This window comes from Leucopleurus acutus (assembly GCF_964270905.1).
Source record: "Leucopleurus acutus genome assembly, chromosome: 7".
Classification (NCBI taxonomy): Eukaryota; Metazoa; Chordata; class Mammalia; order Artiodactyla; family Delphinidae; genus Leucopleurus; species Leucopleurus acutus.
In genome coordinates, this window is record NC_139150.1 from 69,255,116 (window position 1) to 69,274,649 (window position 19,534).

A 19,534-nucleotide genomic window follows, 5' to 3' on the forward strand; every position below is an offset into this window, starting at 1 on the left:
GCTAACGCTATGGTGATAATGATTTTGCAACATACAAGTGTATCAAATCAACATGTCGTAACCTTAAGTTATATGTCAATGGTATCTCCATAAAAGCCGAAAAAAAAAGATTTCTAATAAAATCAAAATGGCTAAGTTAGTAACATCATTATAGATTGCATTAACAATGATAAATGTTAAAATGTTAAACATAAGGTACTATATCCAAAAATCTTGGTAAGACAAAAAATGTTTACTAGTTCAGATTCTCCCATATCCATAAAAGACTATTTTAATCCTCCCATGCGAAATGGACAGAATCTACGGGATTACTAGTATTTCGAATGAATTTTTTAATTTTACTACAAAATTTACTAGAATCAGTCACTTAAGGAACTTATGTCAAATAACTGGTGTGCTCGAATATTTCACATTTCAACTTATTATTTTAGAGTTGTCAAGACATAATCTAAATCTAACAGGGAAAAAGCATGCAGGCTTCCAATAGCACTTAAAGAAACACAAAGAAGGAAAGTTAGAAGTCAAGGATGATAATTCTGAGATAAAGGCTGAGTGGAGAAAAAGACAGAAATCTACTAGAGACCTTATCAGGATGCAGTGCTGAACTCTGCCACATTATCACTGACCTGTAACCTCTTCTCTGGCTCACAAACAACTTTTGAGTACTCTGGGACTAAGTCGATGTTTTAAAAAGTTCTTGTGTCATATTTACTTTTTCCAACGACCCTTATTGGAAGCCTGATGTACTCAAGCTCCATAATTCACATGCTCCGATTACCTACCTAACTTCATACCCAAGAGGAATAATCAGAGGCATAAAATGCCACCCTCATAAAAAGAAATGTAATGGGTATGATTAGGATTTAAAATGGACAGGCTCATTTTTAAGGGCATAGCCATAGATAAGTAGCACCCACACTGTGCTCTACATAACTATAAAAGAATCAAATAGGGTTTGTTTAAAAAAACTCCTTAATAAACATATAATAAATCCCTACCTTTAAAATGAGTTGTATTACAAAAGCCCAGTTCTTCACGAAGATGCATTTCCCCATAAAATACTACAAACGGTCATTCATTTCCAAAGCTGGCCCATCAATACCTATTTAACCCATAATCTACCGACATACAGTATAATGTGGAATGAAATGTGGTAAAAGTACCTGTAACACTTCAAATGCATATTGGTATCAATAGTTCAGCTGAGAGGATGGGAGCTTGGCAAAACAGATCCCAAAAAAATGGACTCCAGGGGTTACATACAACCCAAAATGTTTACACAATTATATATATATGGGTGGTTTTCTTATGAGAGGGTCCACAGCTTTCCTGAGGTTCTCAAAGTGGTTATTCATATCCCCATAAAGGGAAAGGGCTTCTGTGCTATATAAAATTCAATTCTTCCCTACAAAGCCCTCAGGTAGAGTTTATCGGTGAAATGAGGCATCTTGAGAAGTTATGGTCTACACATGCTTACATATAATGATAAGTTCATGGATGAAAAACTATCAAAAACCTTCCAGTAAAACTAAGTGAAGGAAATCCTGGTGTAAAGAATGCACTGCAAAAAAAAAAAAAAAAGGAATAAAATGTATAACTAAAAAAAAAAGAACGCACTACAACATTTTATGGGGTCTGAACTGCCCATATAAGATGACACAGGAAGTTCATCTGAAGTATTCAATAGAAGCTGATGATCCTAGTAGTATCCAATGTAAAGTAGATTCTGACCCATCAACAGTGTTTGTCTGCACAAACTGCAAGCAAACATTCCATATGCTTGTGAGAAATTCCACTTAAAAATCTTTCCCCATCCTAGCCGATTCACCTGGGCACTATATTATCATTATCTTAAAAAGAAAAATCCATGTATTACCTACACACAATTCAAAAAAACAAAAATGTGTTTTTAAATGACCCAAACAAGTAATCTGAATGGGTACACACCTTTTCTATTCATTTTGACCAAGCAAATCTGGATAGTAACTCGTTTTCATATAATTTTTGATGTAACTTTCAACTTTAAAATTTTTCTGTATACTGATATAACACAGTTAAGGCATTGTTCTTTTCTTAATTGAGGATAGTTTGGTTTTAGAGTGTTGTTGAAATAAAGTTGAACTGCATAGACTATAAGGCTGTTCTAACCAACAAGGTAATTTCAGACTCATACCTACTTAAAATATTGTTTAATTACCTCTTCTTCTCAAACCATGAGTCCACAGCGTGGTCATTAAGGTGCTTCACTGCTTTTACCTCCCTCAAAACATTACTGTACTTCTTGACACACTAGCAACTAGCTTTCTATGGGAAGGCTTTTCACAAGCCAAGCGTCACGTACCCCTCCTGCCTTCAGCAACTTTCTTCTGAACTCCTCTGTGGGGTTGTTGAAGGTAAGCTTTTCACAGCGGAGGTGATTCACTGGTGGATGGCCTTCAAGATGCAGGAATAAGTCATAATCAAAACGAACCTTCTTAGGTTCTTCCTAGAGGTTAAAAAAAATAAGAAGGAAAACAGAGACTTAGGCATAAATAGAAATTTGGAAAGCAAAGGTTTACTCCTGATAAGGATCAGAAAAGACTCAGACTACAGCACCGGGGAACTCTACTCGACGCTCTGTGGTGACCTAAATGGGAAGAAAATCCAAAAAAAAAAGAGGGGAGATATGTATACGTATAGCTGATTCCCTTTCTAGTTAGTAGAAACTAACACAATAGTGTAAAGCAACTATACGCCAAGAAAAATTCATTCAAAAAAAAGAAAAAGAAAGAAAAGAGACCCAGACATCTAACAGCTACAGTGTCAAAGAAGGGGAAGTACTGGGGAAAAAGTCACCATGGAACTATCTACAAAGCAAAATGGAAACATCTGAAAAATTAGTTTCTTGTCTTAGAGGAAAACCAAAAAGAATAAACTCATCATCTTTCTTGCAGTCTCTCAAGTGGTAGGACACCACCACCACCGCCACCCAACTGGAAACCTAAGACACCCCTGAAGCCACTCCTTCCCCTTCCCACTCTACGGGCCTACACCCATCATCAACAGCTGACATTTTCTCTTTTCAATACTTCTTGAACAAGCCGTCTAACCCATACTGCCATGCTCTTACTGATTCCTCAAACTACTATAAACTCCTTCCTCTAGTAGTTCTTCCTACCTCAGGATAGATGATCACTTTTCTTCTTCATTCAGGCCTCAAAACTGTCCATATGAAACAAAAATCTAGCCATTTTCACTCCTTGATTAAAATTTCACAAGTTCCCAATGCCATTAGAATAAAAATCTGAGCTCACCTAAATGCCACATAGGATTTTCACAATCTAGCTCTTGGTTCCATGTCTCACCACACCCCTTCCACCCATCTGGTGATCCAGCCACACATTGTGGTTGGTTGGTTGCTCCCAGAATTTACTCATTCTAGATTAACTCTGGGTTTCACCCCTGCTTTACATTACTACCTCCACTGCCGACCTCCACTCCTCCACCTTCTGCTTTACCTGGATAACTTCTACTCATCCCTCTCCATTCAGGTTTTATTTGGGGGAAGCACTCCCAACTGCCTCTCCTCTGTTCTGTGTGCCTCTCTTTCTTATCCTTGAAACATCTTAGAATAACTGTCTTATTATCTCCCTTTACCCTGCTAAATCATAAGATCTTCGAAAGCAGGAATAATGGTTGAGTCCTCACTGTACCCTCAACAACTAGTTTAGTGCCCCATGCATAGTAGCAATGCAATGAAGTCTGTGAAATGAATGAAAATACGGCATTTTCCTGGAGGACAAAACAGCACCGTATCCAAGAGAACACAGTGATTATAATTCCATGATACTCGAGTTCTACTCTCCAGCCATTACTTTAGCTGGCTAAACATCTAAACCTCTCTACAGACAGATTCTCAGGCATCTAAGGGGAAATGAATACTGAGGATAATAATAACAATATTATGTATTTAACATTTATCTCATTTTCTTCTCATAGCTCTCCTTTGGGTCAGTTGTCAGCTCTGTTTGGCAGATGAGGAAATTAAAGCACTTAGAATTTATTACTTTATAAAAAAACTCCCTGTGTATTATAGATATTAACCATCTCTGTGAAATGTTACTTTTTTCATTTGTCATTAGCTTTGCCATTTTATGTGTTTTTGATAACAGCTATTTATGTTTTTTTAATAATAGCTTTACTGAGAAGTAATTCACATACCATAAAATTCACCCATTTAGAGTATAATATTTTGTGGTTTTTAGTACATTCATAGAGTTATAAAACCATCACCACATTCTGATTTCAGGACATTTTCATTACTTCAGAAAGATATCTCAAACTCATTAGTGGTCCAACAGATCCCACACCCCCTGGCATCACTAATCTACTTCTGCTTCTATGGAGTTGCCTATTCTCGACATTTCATATAAATACATGAACATACATAAAATACATACACAATATGTGCTCTTTTGTGACTGGCTTCTTATACTCAGCATGATGGTTTTGAGGTTCATGTATGTTGTAGTATGTGTCAGTTCCTTTTTATGGCCAAATAATAATCTATTATATGGGTATACCAGGTTTTGGTTATATATTTGTCAATAAATAGAAATGTGAGTTATTTCCATTTTGGGCTATTGTGAATAATGCTGCTATGAACATTTGTGTACAAGTTTTTGTATGGACATACATTTCCATTTCTCTTGGCTATACACCTAGGAGTGGAATTTCTGGGTCATAAGGTAACTCTGTGTTGAACATTTTTGGGAAATACCTTACTGTTTTCCAGAGTGGCTGCACCATTTTAAAATCCCACCTGCAGTGTATGAGGTGTTTATGGTTTTTTAAAACACAATATTTTCTAAAATTACATAGTCAAATAAAACAATGTTTTTCCTTTTTTATAAAAGAATTTGTTATATTACTAACACCTGATGAAACAAAGTGATCTGAACCCAGTTCTTTTGACTAAAACGTCTTAGCACCGAGCGTGTGGAGAAAAGGGAACCCTCTTGCACTGCTGGTGGGAATGTAAATTGATACAGCCGCTATAGAGAACAGTATGGAGGTTCCTTAAAAAACTAAAAATAGAACTACCATATGACCCAGCAATCCCACTACTGGGCATATACCCTGAGAAAACCATAATTCAAAAAGAGTCATGTACCACAATGTTCACTGCAGCTCTATTTACAACAGCCAGGTTATGGAAGCAACATAAGTGTCCATCAACATGATGGACAAAGATGAATGGATAAAGAAGATGTGGCACATATATACAACGGAATATTACTCAGCCATAAAAAGAAATGAAATTGAGTTATTTTTAGTGAGGTGGATGGACCTAGAGTCTGTCATACAGAGTGAAGTAAGTCAGAAAGAGAAAAACAAATACCATATGCTAACACATATATATGGAATCTAAAAAAAAAAGAAAAGGTCATGAAGAACCTAGGGGCAGGATGGGAATAAAGACGCAGACCTACTAGAGAATGGACTTGAGGACATGGGGAGGGGGAAGGGTAAGCTGGGATGAAGTGAGAGAGTGGCATGGACATACATACACTACCAAATGTAAAACAGATAGCTAGTGGGAAGCAGCCACATAGCACAGGGAGATCAGCTCGGTGCTTTGTGACCACCTAGAGGGGCGGGATAGGGAGGGTGGGAGGGAGACGCAAGAGGGAGGGGATATGGGGGCATACGTATACATATAGCTGATTCACTTTGTCATAAAGCAGAAACTAACACACCACTGTAAAGCAATTATACTCCAATAAAGATGTTAAAAAAAGAAAAGTCTTAGCACCTCCAACTGTCAGAATGCAGACATTACCTACTACAAATTCATGGTTTTCACCTCTTCATCCAAACTTCCCCAGATCACAGTCTCCACTCATGTACTCACTACGTCTCACTTCTATTACTAATCTGGCACGAAACTTGCTCCTTCTCTCCTTAATCAGGGTGCCATTCTCTCCTGGTTTTCCTCACACTTACTGGCATTCTTCCTTAGTTTTCTTCACAAGCTTCCCTTCTTTCTTCATTGACTTTTTTTTTTTTTTTCGGTACGCGGGCCTCTCACTGTTGTGGCCTCTCCCGTTGCGGAGCACAGGCTCTGGACGCGCAGGCTCAGCGGCCATGGCTCATGGGCCCAGCCGCTCCGTGGCATGTGGGATCTTCCCTGACCGGCACGAACCCGTGTTCCCTGCATCGGCAGGCAGACTGTCAACCACTGCGCCACCAGGGAAGCCCCTCTTCATTGACTCTTAAATGCATTTACCTTTTTGCAAAATTCCCCAGGGAGGCATCGCCCATTCACAGGGAGTTAGTTCCTCCTTCATGACAATGACTCCCCTCTCTACCTCCAGCCCAGTTCCCACTTGACTGCCATATGCTTGTGTTCCAGTCTAACCACACCTCCACTGGGGTGACCGGCAGCAACAGCAAATTCATGCATTATCTTAAACTGAAGTTATCTTCATGTGTCCTTTCTCCTATACTCTATATCATGACAAACAGAAATCTTAATTGCTTCCCAAGGATAAAATACACAAAAGTCATCACTAACGCTTCCTTCTCCCTGACTCATCACAGTCAAATGGTCTCTGAGTTCTGTTTAGTATTCCTCCTTAGGAACTCTCAAATCTATGCCCTTTGCTCTAGTCACGATAACTACTGCCTTAGCTTAGACCTTCATCACTCTTCATCCGGTCGCCTCCCTGTTTTTGAACTTACCCCTTTCTACCTATCACAATGACAAGAGAGTGATCTTTCTAACACAAAAATCAGATTACATCTTCCCATTGATATAAAAGCCTTTAATGGCTCATCGTTTTCTACAGGATGAAATCCCACCTCCTGGTAATAACCATTATAGTCTTTTAATACCTTTCCTGCATTGCTTTTGTTCTCTTACTCTACCTTGTCCTTCCACAATGTTGAAGCACTTGCTGTTCCCCAGTGCTTCATATTATCTCATTCATTTTGCTTTTCACATGTCGTATTCCCCGTTGTCTAAAATGCCTTCCCTCCCAGCATACTTCCATCCTTTACCTGTTTAGTGCAAACTCATCATTCAAGACCTAGCTGAAGCATGAACTCCTCTGAAAAGTCTTCCTAACCCTCCCAACCCCATCTGAATTAGACATCCCTGTTACAGCATTCCTTTATTAATGTAATGATCACAACCATTTTTACTAATTACCTGCCTTTCCTCCAAATTGTAAAATAGTCAATACAACTTTAGAATTAATTTAAAAAATAAGAAGGGCCATTTTCTACCTTACAATTGGGAGTGTAAATTGGTAAAGCCTTTGGGAAAACACACTGGCAATATCTATCAACATACTAAATGCATGCAATGTTTAACCCAGTAATTCTACTACTAAGAATCTCTTCCATAGAAATATTCAAATATATGTGCAAAGATATAGAGACAGATATAGATGTAAAATAAAATGTTCACGGTAGCATTGTTTATAATAGCAAAAAACAGGGATGATCTGCATGTAAGTATATCATTACCATGGAATACTATGCAGATATTTTTAAAAACTGTCTTGGAAAGGCATATCGCTAAGTGAATTAAAGGCAAGTCACAGAAAAAATATTAAAATATGATATATTATGCCCTCGCCAATCTCTATATAGACATACTTTTTATCCATGCAAATGCATGGGGGAAAATCTGGAAAGGCTATACCAAATCGTTAACAATGATTAAATGAAGTGAAAGGAGTAACTCCTAAGTTTTATTCCATTCACTTTTACTAGGAGTATACTCCAGTATACTTTTTTAAAGAGAAAAATACATTGATGAATATAATAATTACCAGCAGAAAAGGAGTGAGGTAGTAACAACACTTTACAGTTCACACCAGTTTAAAACCAAAAAAAAAAAAAGTTACTTTTCAGTAAAACTAAGGCTAAGTACCACAGACAGTGACAATCTTTGTATGAATCCTGAGTGTGATTTTCTTTTGAAGTTTTTTTTTAATAGAAAGTAAAAAGTAACCATAAATTTGTGGTCTGACCAACTGAATATCTTTCTTAGAGGGCTGACATCAATATAAGGTCAATTTATGCTCCATAGAAAAGATTCTTCTTCAAAGTTCAAACAAGGAAGCATGTATTTATTCTCCATATAAAGCTGATACGTTTCCTAGAGGGTGGAAACCTGGTTTGGGCAATATCAAATTATCCCTCTCAGTCTGCTTCAGTCCTTGACATTCACTCGTGTACTTTTCTGAGGACAGAATGAAAGAGAGAAGCACAGGATCCTTTCAAACCTGAAGTGCTACAGTCAATTGTGTTTCAGTGGGCCTGTTGGTTTAGTTTCTGAAACACACAGATTCTCATGGATAGGCCTGTTTTGTTGAATACAAACACAAAATAAGAGAATAAACAAACATGAACTCATAAGAAGCACTGACACTCCACCACCCCTCTTGACTCTGACCTCTCAAATAAGTGAGCAAAACTGAAGACAAGCTTATTGTAAGCGAGAAAAATACAAGGATGGAGATGGGACCAAGGGCAGGGTGATATTATACACTGAATATGCAGTGACAGGCCCCTTCCAACATCAGGTGGAGGTCTTTTTGCTGTTTTCTCTCATCTCCTATGCAAACTTGAAATAATACTTTTTCATAAACCATTATTATAATGGATGTTCTTTCTACAAGACAGAGTTGAGTAAACTCCAGGGATAAATAAAATGATTATACACTCAGAAGAAATGAAATGAACATTCTGGAGCAACAGCCTAGACCTATTAAATTTTCACACATGGATCATTTCAGTAGGATGGAGATCCAGAATGGAAGATAGCAAAAATTTGGTTTCTAAGACACTCTAAGAAGATAAATTAAAAAGAGATGACAGAGCAATAATTTTAATTAAAAAATTAAGAACATAAAGAAAAGTATTTAAAATACTACACCCATACATTTTCCACTGAGTTTAAAGAGATGTTAACACTTTCACCATGCTAGTTTACATTTTTCTTTAAAGAAATAAAATTTTGTAAGTATGAGCTTCTCCATCCCTCCTTCCCCAGTAAGCCATGCCCTTTAGTTCCTGTGCTGTCCTTTCAACTCATGCTCTTGTACTACATATGTGTCTCCATCACCTCATTTATTCTTGGCTTCAGTGGTTTATAAAACCATACATAAGTGATATCATAACCATATAATATATAATCATCATTTTTGTTTCTGAGACTTATTCATCTTGCTACATTAATTGCTAAATAGCATTTTGTGTATTGTTAACCCACCAGTAATTGATCCACATCTCTACAATTAGGTGTATACTACTTTTTCATATTACAAACACTGAAATATGTTTCATTGTGCACCTGTGAAAAAAGCAATAATTATTATGTATCAAATCTTAAAGAAAATCTAAAAATAAAAATCAGCTAATCTGGACACTAAACAGAGTATCTACTACACAGTGGTCAGCTGAATGTCTATTTTACAATGGCCCCAAAGAAATAACTGTTTTCCATCTCAGGTGCATCTTTCTTCTTTCATATTTTAAGAAACTAAAAATTCCTCACAGAGTGAATAAATAATATGTCTTTCAGTCATAAGAATTGCTACCCAAAGTACCAAGACGACTGCATTTGTGTGTGCGCACATGTGCACACATTACTTGCAGCCTCTTCATCCTTCATTTACTTTCTTTTTAAATCTGGCGGATGAGGAGATTCCAGTTATTTCTGTAAAGGAGGGAATTGGGCAGTTCAGAAAATATATTTCTCTGAAGAAATAAGAGCTTGTAAAAGTGACCAGAAAAGTTAAAAACAAAGTAGGAGAGAAGATACTTTGTTGCAGCATTATTTCCAAACTGAAGCCTTCAGTGTACCTTCATACATTGCTGGTAGGAAAGTAAAATAGTACAGTCATTTTGGAAAACAGTTTGGCAGTTCTTTAAAAAGTTAAATTAAACACAGAGTTACCACACGACCCAAGAACTCCATCTAGGTGTATAACCAGGAGACTTGAAAACATATGTCCACACAAAAACTTGTATATGAATGTTCGTAGCAGCATTATTCATAGGGCAAAGATGGAAACAAGTCAAATGTCCATCAAATTATGAATACAAATATAAGCAAAAATGTGGTGTTATTTATACAATGGAATAGCATTCAGTTATAAAAAGGAATAAGTATTGGTACATCCTATAACATGGATAAACCTTGAAAACCTACTAAATGAAAGAAGCCAGACACAAAAGGCCACATATTGTATGATTTCATTGATAAGAATTGGCCAGAATAGGATATTACACAGAGAAAGGGAATAGATTAACCCCAGGGGCTGGGAGAGTAAGGAATGAGGAGTGATTGCTGATAGGTACAAGGTTTCTTTATGGGGTGATGAAAATGTCCTAGAACAAAATAGTGGTGATGGTTGCACAATACACTAAAACCCACAGAGCTGTACATTTTTAAAGGATGAATTTTATGGTGTGTAAGTTATATCTCAATTTTTTTAATAAAAAAAAGAAAGCTAAAAACTAATTTCTTAAGGGAAATCTTGACATGAGAAAAAACAAATCCATACATCAAATGTGAAAGCATATCATATGAACAGACATAAATGCATCTCAACAAATTCTGATTTGATGAAAAACACGTGAACATTTCAGTGGTGTTACTACTGAGGAAGGTAATCATTATTCTGGCAAAGAGTTACTGCTTCAAAGACACAGAAGTCAAGAGAATTGCCAGTGGAGAGAAAGATCTAGATCAAGAATCTGGTTTTAACACTTTCCAACTGTGTGTGGCCTTGGACAAGCCATGTAATCTTTCCATGACTCAGTTTCCCTTCCTGTAGAATAGGAATAATAACCTCTCAAAAGTTCTTATAAACCTACTAAACAAAGCAACATACGTAAAGGGCTCAGCAAACTGCCACGGACAAAGTAAGCACTCAGCTATTTAACTACACAGAAATAGGTTACCACCAAATACGTACCCAAAATATAAATATAAAGAAAAAATAATTAACAGGGATATCATGTGTGTAGGAAGGCTGTGGGGCAGGAATGTGGCACATGAGGAGGCCAGCTTGAAAAAAACAAGAAATATGAAAAGTAAAATTTATCCCTATTTTCTACACATTCCAACTTTTGAAGATACTTTCATTATAGCTTATTTAAAAGTTAATTATCTCTTAATCACAAAGAGATTTTTACTGAATTGAAGGCTGGGCCTTCTATACATTGAAAAAGCCAGTGGAACACAATACTGTAAATCAACTATACTTCAATTAAAAAGAAAAAAAGAAAAAGTCAGTGGGACACTGTTCCAGTGGAAGATACTGATCACTAAAGAGTGGCTTATCAGGGGTTCTCATACTTTGTGGTGTTTCTTCACCTGGAAGGCCAGTAAATATGCAGATTCCTAAGCCCCATCCCAGAGATTCTGATTCAGTAGATCTGGGAGAGAGCCTGAGAATCTCATTTCCAACCAGCTCTTGCGTGATGCTGATGCTTCTGGTCCAAGGACCAGACTTTACGGAGCACTGGCTTGGATAACACAACATTCTAATTGCTCAGTTCCTTTAAAAAGAAAAATGTGAATTCTCTCACTTTGGGGCAGGTTTCAGGAACTACGATTACCTTGGAATAAAAGGAAGAAACAGGGTGATTAAAAATAACAGCTAGCATTTACTAAGTGCTTACTTACATATGAAGCATTATTCTAAAAATCCTGCATAGCTTTATTTAATCTAATCCTCCCAGCCACCTTATGAGGTAGATACACTTATCCTATCCCCATTTTATAAATGATAGTGAGCCCCACAGAGATTGAGCAATGTGTCCAATATTATACAGTCTGTGTGTTTTGCCATATATGCACTGCTGAAATTTTTAAAATCCAATAGAATCCATAATATCTACTTGCTGATGTAATTGTGTATATATGTGTCACATGTGTGTATCAGATAAAGGTAAAGGAGAGATTATTCTTTGTAAGTCTCAAATTCTAGACTTATGAAAATGAGAAAAGGATCATTTCACCGAAAAGCTGTAATTTCTCTTTTCTATTGTACAAACATATATTAATCTTCTTTTTCAAAAGGTAATCGCTCTTCTCTTAAAAGAAACATTTAATGAATTTCATATAATCTGACTTCACAGAACTGAAGTTATCTTTCTCTAGCCACTTCCTCTCTAATGAAGGACAACAATAGCCAAAATTCCTAGAAGACAAATTTTAACTTTTATTTTCAAATCATCTAGTGATAGAAGTGCTTATGAATCAAAACTATTTTAAACATCATTTGGTTAATGAAGGATCTTCTATTGAAAGATTAATGAGTAAAGATTACATACCTTGTTTTTAAAATAAACCTCAATTGGCAAAATGAAACCAGCATACCCAGATTCTTCTACTTTGTAAGGTGGATCTTTGCACACTGCAACATTAAAAAAGAGAAAAAGAGTGAGATGAGATTAACAGGCAAAAACACATTCTTCTTTCCTTTAAAAACACGAAAAAAAAAAAATCCTATCCTACCACCTACATCATTCTCAATTTTCACAGCCCTTTGCCAAACCCCAGCTAACTCTCTGATTTGTTCTTTACTTCTTGTTCAGAATCTACAATAATAATATTCCTATGTAAATCAAATATGTAAGTTATTTATTCAAATCTTGATGGCGGATAGTGCATCACAGTCAACCACGGTCATGAATGACTTTAGTGATTATCACCCTGCCCTAACACTTTAGGGAAACTGAGGACAGCACCTTGTGACTGAAAGCTTGAAAACAACTATAAGTTACCTAACAAACATATTATCTATGTCTAGTCTTTGATGGACATCACACTACCCCAAACCCCTCAGTTCTCTGAGATATCCTAATTTCCGTACCAAAAGGTGGCAGGACCACTCTCCTTCCTTAGAGAAATCCCAAACCCAGTGTCTCCCAATGTTATTGGTGTTCATTAAGACTCATTATCCCCCATTACCCCCCAAAGGAATACTTACTGAAATACTGCAATACATACAAACACTTCAAATCTATTCACATCATAAGAATACGTAAGAAACAATAAGGCTTTTGTATTCTTATGAAGAAAGACTTATTTAGACAAGACTATTTAGGCAAGCTTTTGGGAAATGAGAGATGCCCTAAGAAGCTAAATATGATTTCACCCCACTAAAATTTCCATTAAATCAAAATCAGTTTCAAGGGCTTCCCTGGTGGCGCAGGGGTTGAGAATCCGCCTGCCGATGCAGGGGACACGGGTTCGTGCCCCGGTCCGGGAAGATCCCACATGCCGCGGAGCGGCTGGGCCCGTGAGCCATGGCCGCTGAGCCTGCGCGTCCGGAGCCTGTGCTCCGCAACGGGAGAGGCCACAACAGTGAGAGGCCCGTGTACAGCAAAAAGAAAAAAGAAAATCAGTTGCAAGCCAACTGAGCTATTCTAGTTAAGACTGCATTCTGCTGGTAAGTATCACAAAGAATTAAAAATGTACATGTTGAACAGCAAGGCCATATACCACATAGCACATAACCTGGTAGCCCAAGTCCACTTCAGCAGGGCTCCAGTCTGCCTTTTAAACCCTTCCTCCTTTTGTCACCCACCAATCCTCCTATGCTTCATTCAATTGCATCAATTCCCCCAAAACATGCCCAGTATTTCCCACCTATGCTCTGTCCTCTTTCCTTCCATCACACTTTGATGCTACTCTTAGTATCCTCTGCTAGTTCAAATCTCAATTTCTTCACAAAGCCTTTCCAGACCACAGAGTACTATCCTCTCTTCTCCTTTTACCCTTCCAAAGAACTGTCTGAATCACTGATTTGACACTTAACAGACTTCCTTATTATCATATGTTCAGGAACCTCATCTCTAATTCCCTTTCACTCCCCAAGGACAGAAACTTTTTTTAATTAATATTTATTGGAGTATAATTGCTTTACAATGTTGTGTTAGTCTCTGCTGTACAGCAAAGTGAATCAGCTATACGTATACATATATCCCCTCTTTTTTGGATTTCCTTCCCATTTAGGTCACCACAGAGGATTAAGCAGAGTTCCCTGGGCTATAGAGTAGGTTCTCATTAGTTATCTATTTTATACATAGTATCAATAGTGTATATATGTTAATCCCAATCTCCCAATTCATAAGGACAGAAACATTTACTCAGGAACATAAGGAGTGTCAAGGGCTCAGGCATGCCTGGGTGTCAATCCGGAATCCACTTCGAACTAGCCAGGCTACCTCTGGGAAGTTACTCCAATTTTCTGAACCTCAGGTGCCTTGCCTGGACAATGTGAGAACTAAACAAGGTGATGTATGTAAAAGACACAGGATAGGTCCTGGAACACATAAAGAAGTGGCAGAAGTAAGGCAGGAAATCTAACCTGTAAATACCCAATTGTCATGTAAACCTTTTGGATGAAAATAGAAAGGAGAAAAGTACAGAGCCCTGGATTTGGATTAGAAGACTCAGTTCCACGGCCCTGGACTAAGGATTCTCTAGACAGCTCTAGTTCTATTCCCTTTATATATATATATATATATATATATATATATATATATATATATATATATTTTTTTTTTTTTTGGCTGCGTCAGGTCTTCATTGCTACACGCGGGCTTTCTCCAGTTGCTGCGAGCGGGGGCTACTCATCGTTGCGGTGCACGGGCATCTCATTGAGGTGGCTTCTCTTGTTGCAGAGCACGGGCTCTAGGTGTGTGGGCCTCAGTAGTCGTGGCATACGGGCTCAACAGTTGTGACTCACAGGCTCCAGAGCACAGGCTCAGTAGTTGTGGAGCACGGGCTTAGTTGCTCCGTGGCATGTGGGATCTTCCCGGACCAGGGCACCCTGCACTGGCAGGTGGATTCTTAACCACTGTGCCACCAGGGAAGCCCCCATTCCCTTTAAAAGAGAGAACACCATCTACACATTGTAAGCATGGCTATCAAGACTCAAGAAGATTATATATGTGGGGAAATACAAGTCTGAGGCATTTTTAATGCAGAGGAGGATGACGATGTACTTAAAAATTGGTTAGACACTCCATGAATACAAATATGATTACAAAGAGGTAACCTGAAGACAGGATTTTAACACTTGGCAGTCTCCTGTAGCCCACCTTAGGAAAATTTCCCCAAACTGACATCAGAAGAAGTAAATGATGATGAATGAGGCATCTCACCTGACCTTACAAGTTTCTCTAATAAAAAATGAAAAAGCAAAAGGACTCAGAGTGGCTTCAGCCCTGCATCCACTGACCACCTGCCAACCTATCATGAATATTCAAATACCCTGAACACTGAGCAGGGTGCCACTAAATGCATGAGCACCCCACCCCAGCTAGAAAGATAGCATTACATCCGTGACATTTCCAGGCTGCAGAGCCCCTTTTCAGAACAGCAGTTTCAGTGTCCAGGTTGCTTGGGATTAATCATGCCAATGCCATTCGAAGGAAGTTTATTCTGTGGGCTGCTGTAGATGCCAGAGAAGTTATAGTTGTTCCTCTCTACACCCTTTTGTACAGTTCACTTTCTCTATTCTGCATGCAAAATGCTCCTATTATAGAAAACAGCTGTTAGTGAGCACATCTTATAGTTGAAGGTCTTAAATTTTTTTCCCACCCTTTAAAGGAAATGATCTGTTATGTATTACCATTCCAAAGAAGGCTAGTTTTATAAGAAACTGTTTACCAACTCATACCTCAATTATTTTTAAATGCAGTATTTTCATAAATAACAATGAACAATGTCTGTTGAGCACCCTGAGTTCTCAATTAGAAGCAAACAATAGAAACTTTTTATTCACAATAAACACGACAGAAAAGCAGTAACAATGCAAATACAAATTTACAGTTCTAATCTGAAAAAAGGTCAAATTAGGGGAAGTAGTTTATTTATTCGACTGTTTTATAATCAGAATCATTAACATGAGTTTCTAACCTTAAGGATCTATTAAGATCTATGTAATAAAAGGCCAAATGTCATAAGTTACTGAAGGGATACCCATCTATACAAAGCCATCACATTTTTTTAGGTGACAATAAAATGGGAGGATTCATATTCATTCTTTAAACTATGCACATTAATTCAGTAGAAATCACTGGGAACTCTTATTCCTGTCAAAATCCAGCCAAAATTCTGAGATGTTGGCTCTCTCAGAACATCTCTCTGTTCCTCTTCCAAGCTTCTCTTGTTGCACTTATCAGGCAGCCTGATAACGTTCATTCACCTCTCAGACTCCTCACTAGACTGAGCGACTTGAGGTCAGCAACCCCACCATTATTATTTGAGCACCAAATAATAGGTGCTCAATAAATATTTGTTGAATTGAATTTCTTAAAGATTCATGCCACTCTTGAGTTTGTGGTTAGCAGATACAAACTAGTATATATAGGATGGATAAACAACAGGTCCTACTGTATAGCACAGGGAACTATATTCAGTATCCTGTGATAAACCATAATGGAAAAGAATATAAAAAACAATGTATGTATATGTATAACTGAATCACTTTGCTGTACAACAGAAATTAACACAACACTGTGAATCAACTATACTTCAATTAAAAAAAAAAAAAGGATTCATGCCACTCTTCACTGATCTACCATTGCTAAAGAAGTTGCTTTCTACAAGCAGCAATGATTTGATATTAGCCAGTCAAATTCTTCTCCAAACTCACTACAAGCAAAATAATCTTTTAAAAATTGGTAGAGGTGATAGAAAGTGTTGCCACAGAGAAGTAGTCTCTTGAAAGCTGAGTATCTAATGTGGGACTGATTCTAATTCTATAGTACCAAATTTTAAAAAATTGAGTTAACAAATTGGGCCAGAGATCTCCAACATCATTTTGAAACTAACACTATAGAGCCATAACTAACATTTCCCTTTTCCTCTCCTTCTGCACATTACTACTCATGTACCCCAAAGCTCTAACTAGAAGACATTTTCAAAAATCCATGCAGATCTACCCACACACAACACCCAAAATTTAGGCCTGAGAGGAACAGACCAAAGTTTTCATAAATAATGAGTAACTGGGCTTTTTTCCGCCCCCTAAAATAGCTTTTCAAAATAATAGGCACAATATAAACCCATATACATAGTATTTAGAATGATGTTAACTATATACATTGACCATTAATCTATTTAATTTTTAAGTTGAGTGGAAAATGTACAAAAAGAAGAAAAACACATGAAAAGGAAAAAAAAGTCATGATTTGGTTAGCCTGGAATAAGTCAAATCCTTACTTATTACCTGAGATTTTTAATATTAATCCTTTAGGAGAAGAAGGCTTGAAAAATAGCTATGCTTGATACAAAGAAATAAGTGCTCCTTAGATGAATAAATGAATTTGTGCTTATATAATGTTATATATACAATAAGTAAACTTGATTTATTAAAATATCTCATTTTTAGCACCAAAAACAAAAAACAAGAAAAAGAAAGAAAAGAACAAACTCCTCCAGATCCACAAGACCATCAAGTAATAAGCTTTAGAAAATATCATTAGGCAACAGTTTTTTCCCAAATCCTTAGGAAAATAGCTGGCAGATTCCTCTCCAGAGCCTCTCTCCAGTCTATTTGCTTAGACACTAGACTTTACACACATCTGAATACTTTTGATAAGGACATGGCCCAGTTGCCCATTGGTAATTATTGCTTTTACTTTATTTACAGTGCAGAGCCCTCCCACACCAAACTCTCTATATATACAGACTGGTTATTACCATGGCTTTGTGCCCAATGTCCCTTCCAGCTTCAGCATTTTGGACTCCTTCTCTTCCTGCTTCAGTTCCACCACATCAGAGCCCCTAAGAAAAGTGAAGCAGGGTACTACATGGCCATCTTGCTGCCCCTGTTCTGTGCATCTGGAAATCCAAAGACTAACATCTAGCAGTCTGGGCATCACCCTGCCACCGAACATGGCCCAGTCTTTACACTCCTGACATTCTGAAAAGAACAAAAATCAACGGTTGGATTTTATTTTTGTTTTTATAAGCTCACGCATGCACGCACATACACCACACACACACCACACACACACACAGATTCTGCCATTGCTTCTATTCAGCCCATTTCAAAACAGGTATTTCCAAATAACAAAAAAATGCTTTCCCCCTTTGTGCCACTTCCTCATTTCCCTGAAAAAGGATTAAAGATAACATCGCGCAATTTTTGAATTGTATTGTTGAGTTGTTTTCACCTTGTTGACTTTTTAAAAAATTCAAATGCAATTGTGAAAATCTAATTGTTTCCTATACAATAAAGAACTGTGGCCACACAAGATAACTTTCTAAATAACTTTCATAAAATTACAAAGAAACAAACTAGATATAGTTACCTAACTAGGCAGATGTAAAACACATGTCTACCTCCTCAGGATTCACCATTTAAGGACCAACTCAAACAGACCTCCTCTGGAGAGCCTTCTGTCAATACTCCAAAACAAAAATGGCACTGTCCCTCTTCTGGGTTCAACCTTTTTTCTCACTGATCTTATTAGCAAATCCTAATATATACGCTACTATCAAGCCCCATCCTCACCCTAGATTAACTGTGTGCTTTCCAAGGGCTAAGGTTGTATCTCAGGACTCTTTTCATCTCTGAACCCAGCCCACCCTTTATGAAATTGAGTAGAATCAATGAAACGTAACTTTAGTATGACCTCAAAGGAAGAGATGGAGCAAGCCTGGCAGCTGACAAGAAATGCCTGGGTGGCAAACAGAAAGTATGAGCAAGGGCATTAGGAAAGTAACAGCATAGTGGAACAGTCAGTATAAGAAGGAACACTGAAAATGATGAATAAAAAAACAGATAATATGGATAAAGTTTATACTTCTATAGCGAACTCGTACCATACACACTCAGAAATTCACATCCAAGCTCAGGGAGGGTAAAAATGCATAACATATAAAAGAGGAATCATTAATTTTGAATGTTACACAAAACTCCTAGATTTGGAATAAGAGTTCAAGACTCCAAATTGGCTATGTTGAAAAATCTTAATGATGATACATAAAAATGACTTCATTGGTTAGTAATTTGCAATCTTTACGTATAGACTCAGAATATCCATGGCTCTCTCTCCAGGTAGTGGGGAAAAAGAGAGGATTTTTTTTTTTTTTTTTTTACATGTATGCACGTTTTCAGCTTTCGGAGGAGTTGCATCACTGGCCCGTCTAGCTGAGGTTAAGTCAATACATTTCATCTGGAGAAAATATAATCATGATATTAAAATAAGACCACCTTCATAATCATTTCTTCAAGGAACACATAACAAATAAGTCAACAAAATACAGGGAGTGCCCAAAACTACATAACATTACAAATTGTTAGGAAATATTAAATATAAGTCTTCAAGCTTACATCTTTCACTAAAATTCATAGCACAACAACCAACCTGTCCCAAGTTCCCTCAATATAACTCAGTACACAGCATTGCTTCAAATGATTGGCCTAGTGGAAATACCTATCCGGGCTAATCTGATAAGAAAGAGTAAAACTATATCTTCAGAGAAAGTTCAACCTAGAGACAG

At 37.3% G+C, this 19,534-nt stretch overlaps 1 protein-coding gene across 3 annotated transcripts in view; it reads right to left on the bottom strand.

Moving 5' to 3' along the window:
• The window catches only part of MLLT3 (MLLT3 super elongation complex subunit), a gene marked incomplete at its 5' end in the record, with an annotated part of 259,908 nt that overhangs the window by 108,169 nt on the left and 132,205 nt on the right, over positions 1–19,534 (bottom strand). For all 3 annotated transcript variants that reach the window (XM_082843269.1, XM_082843268.1, XM_082843267.1), the window contains 2 exons: positions 2,342–2,485; positions 12,340–12,422. In XM_082843269.1, coding sequence (XP_082699395.1) covers positions 2,342–2,485; positions 12,340–12,422 — 227 coding nt within the window. The remainder of the gene's footprint in view (positions 1–2,341; positions 2,486–12,339; positions 12,423–19,534) is intronic.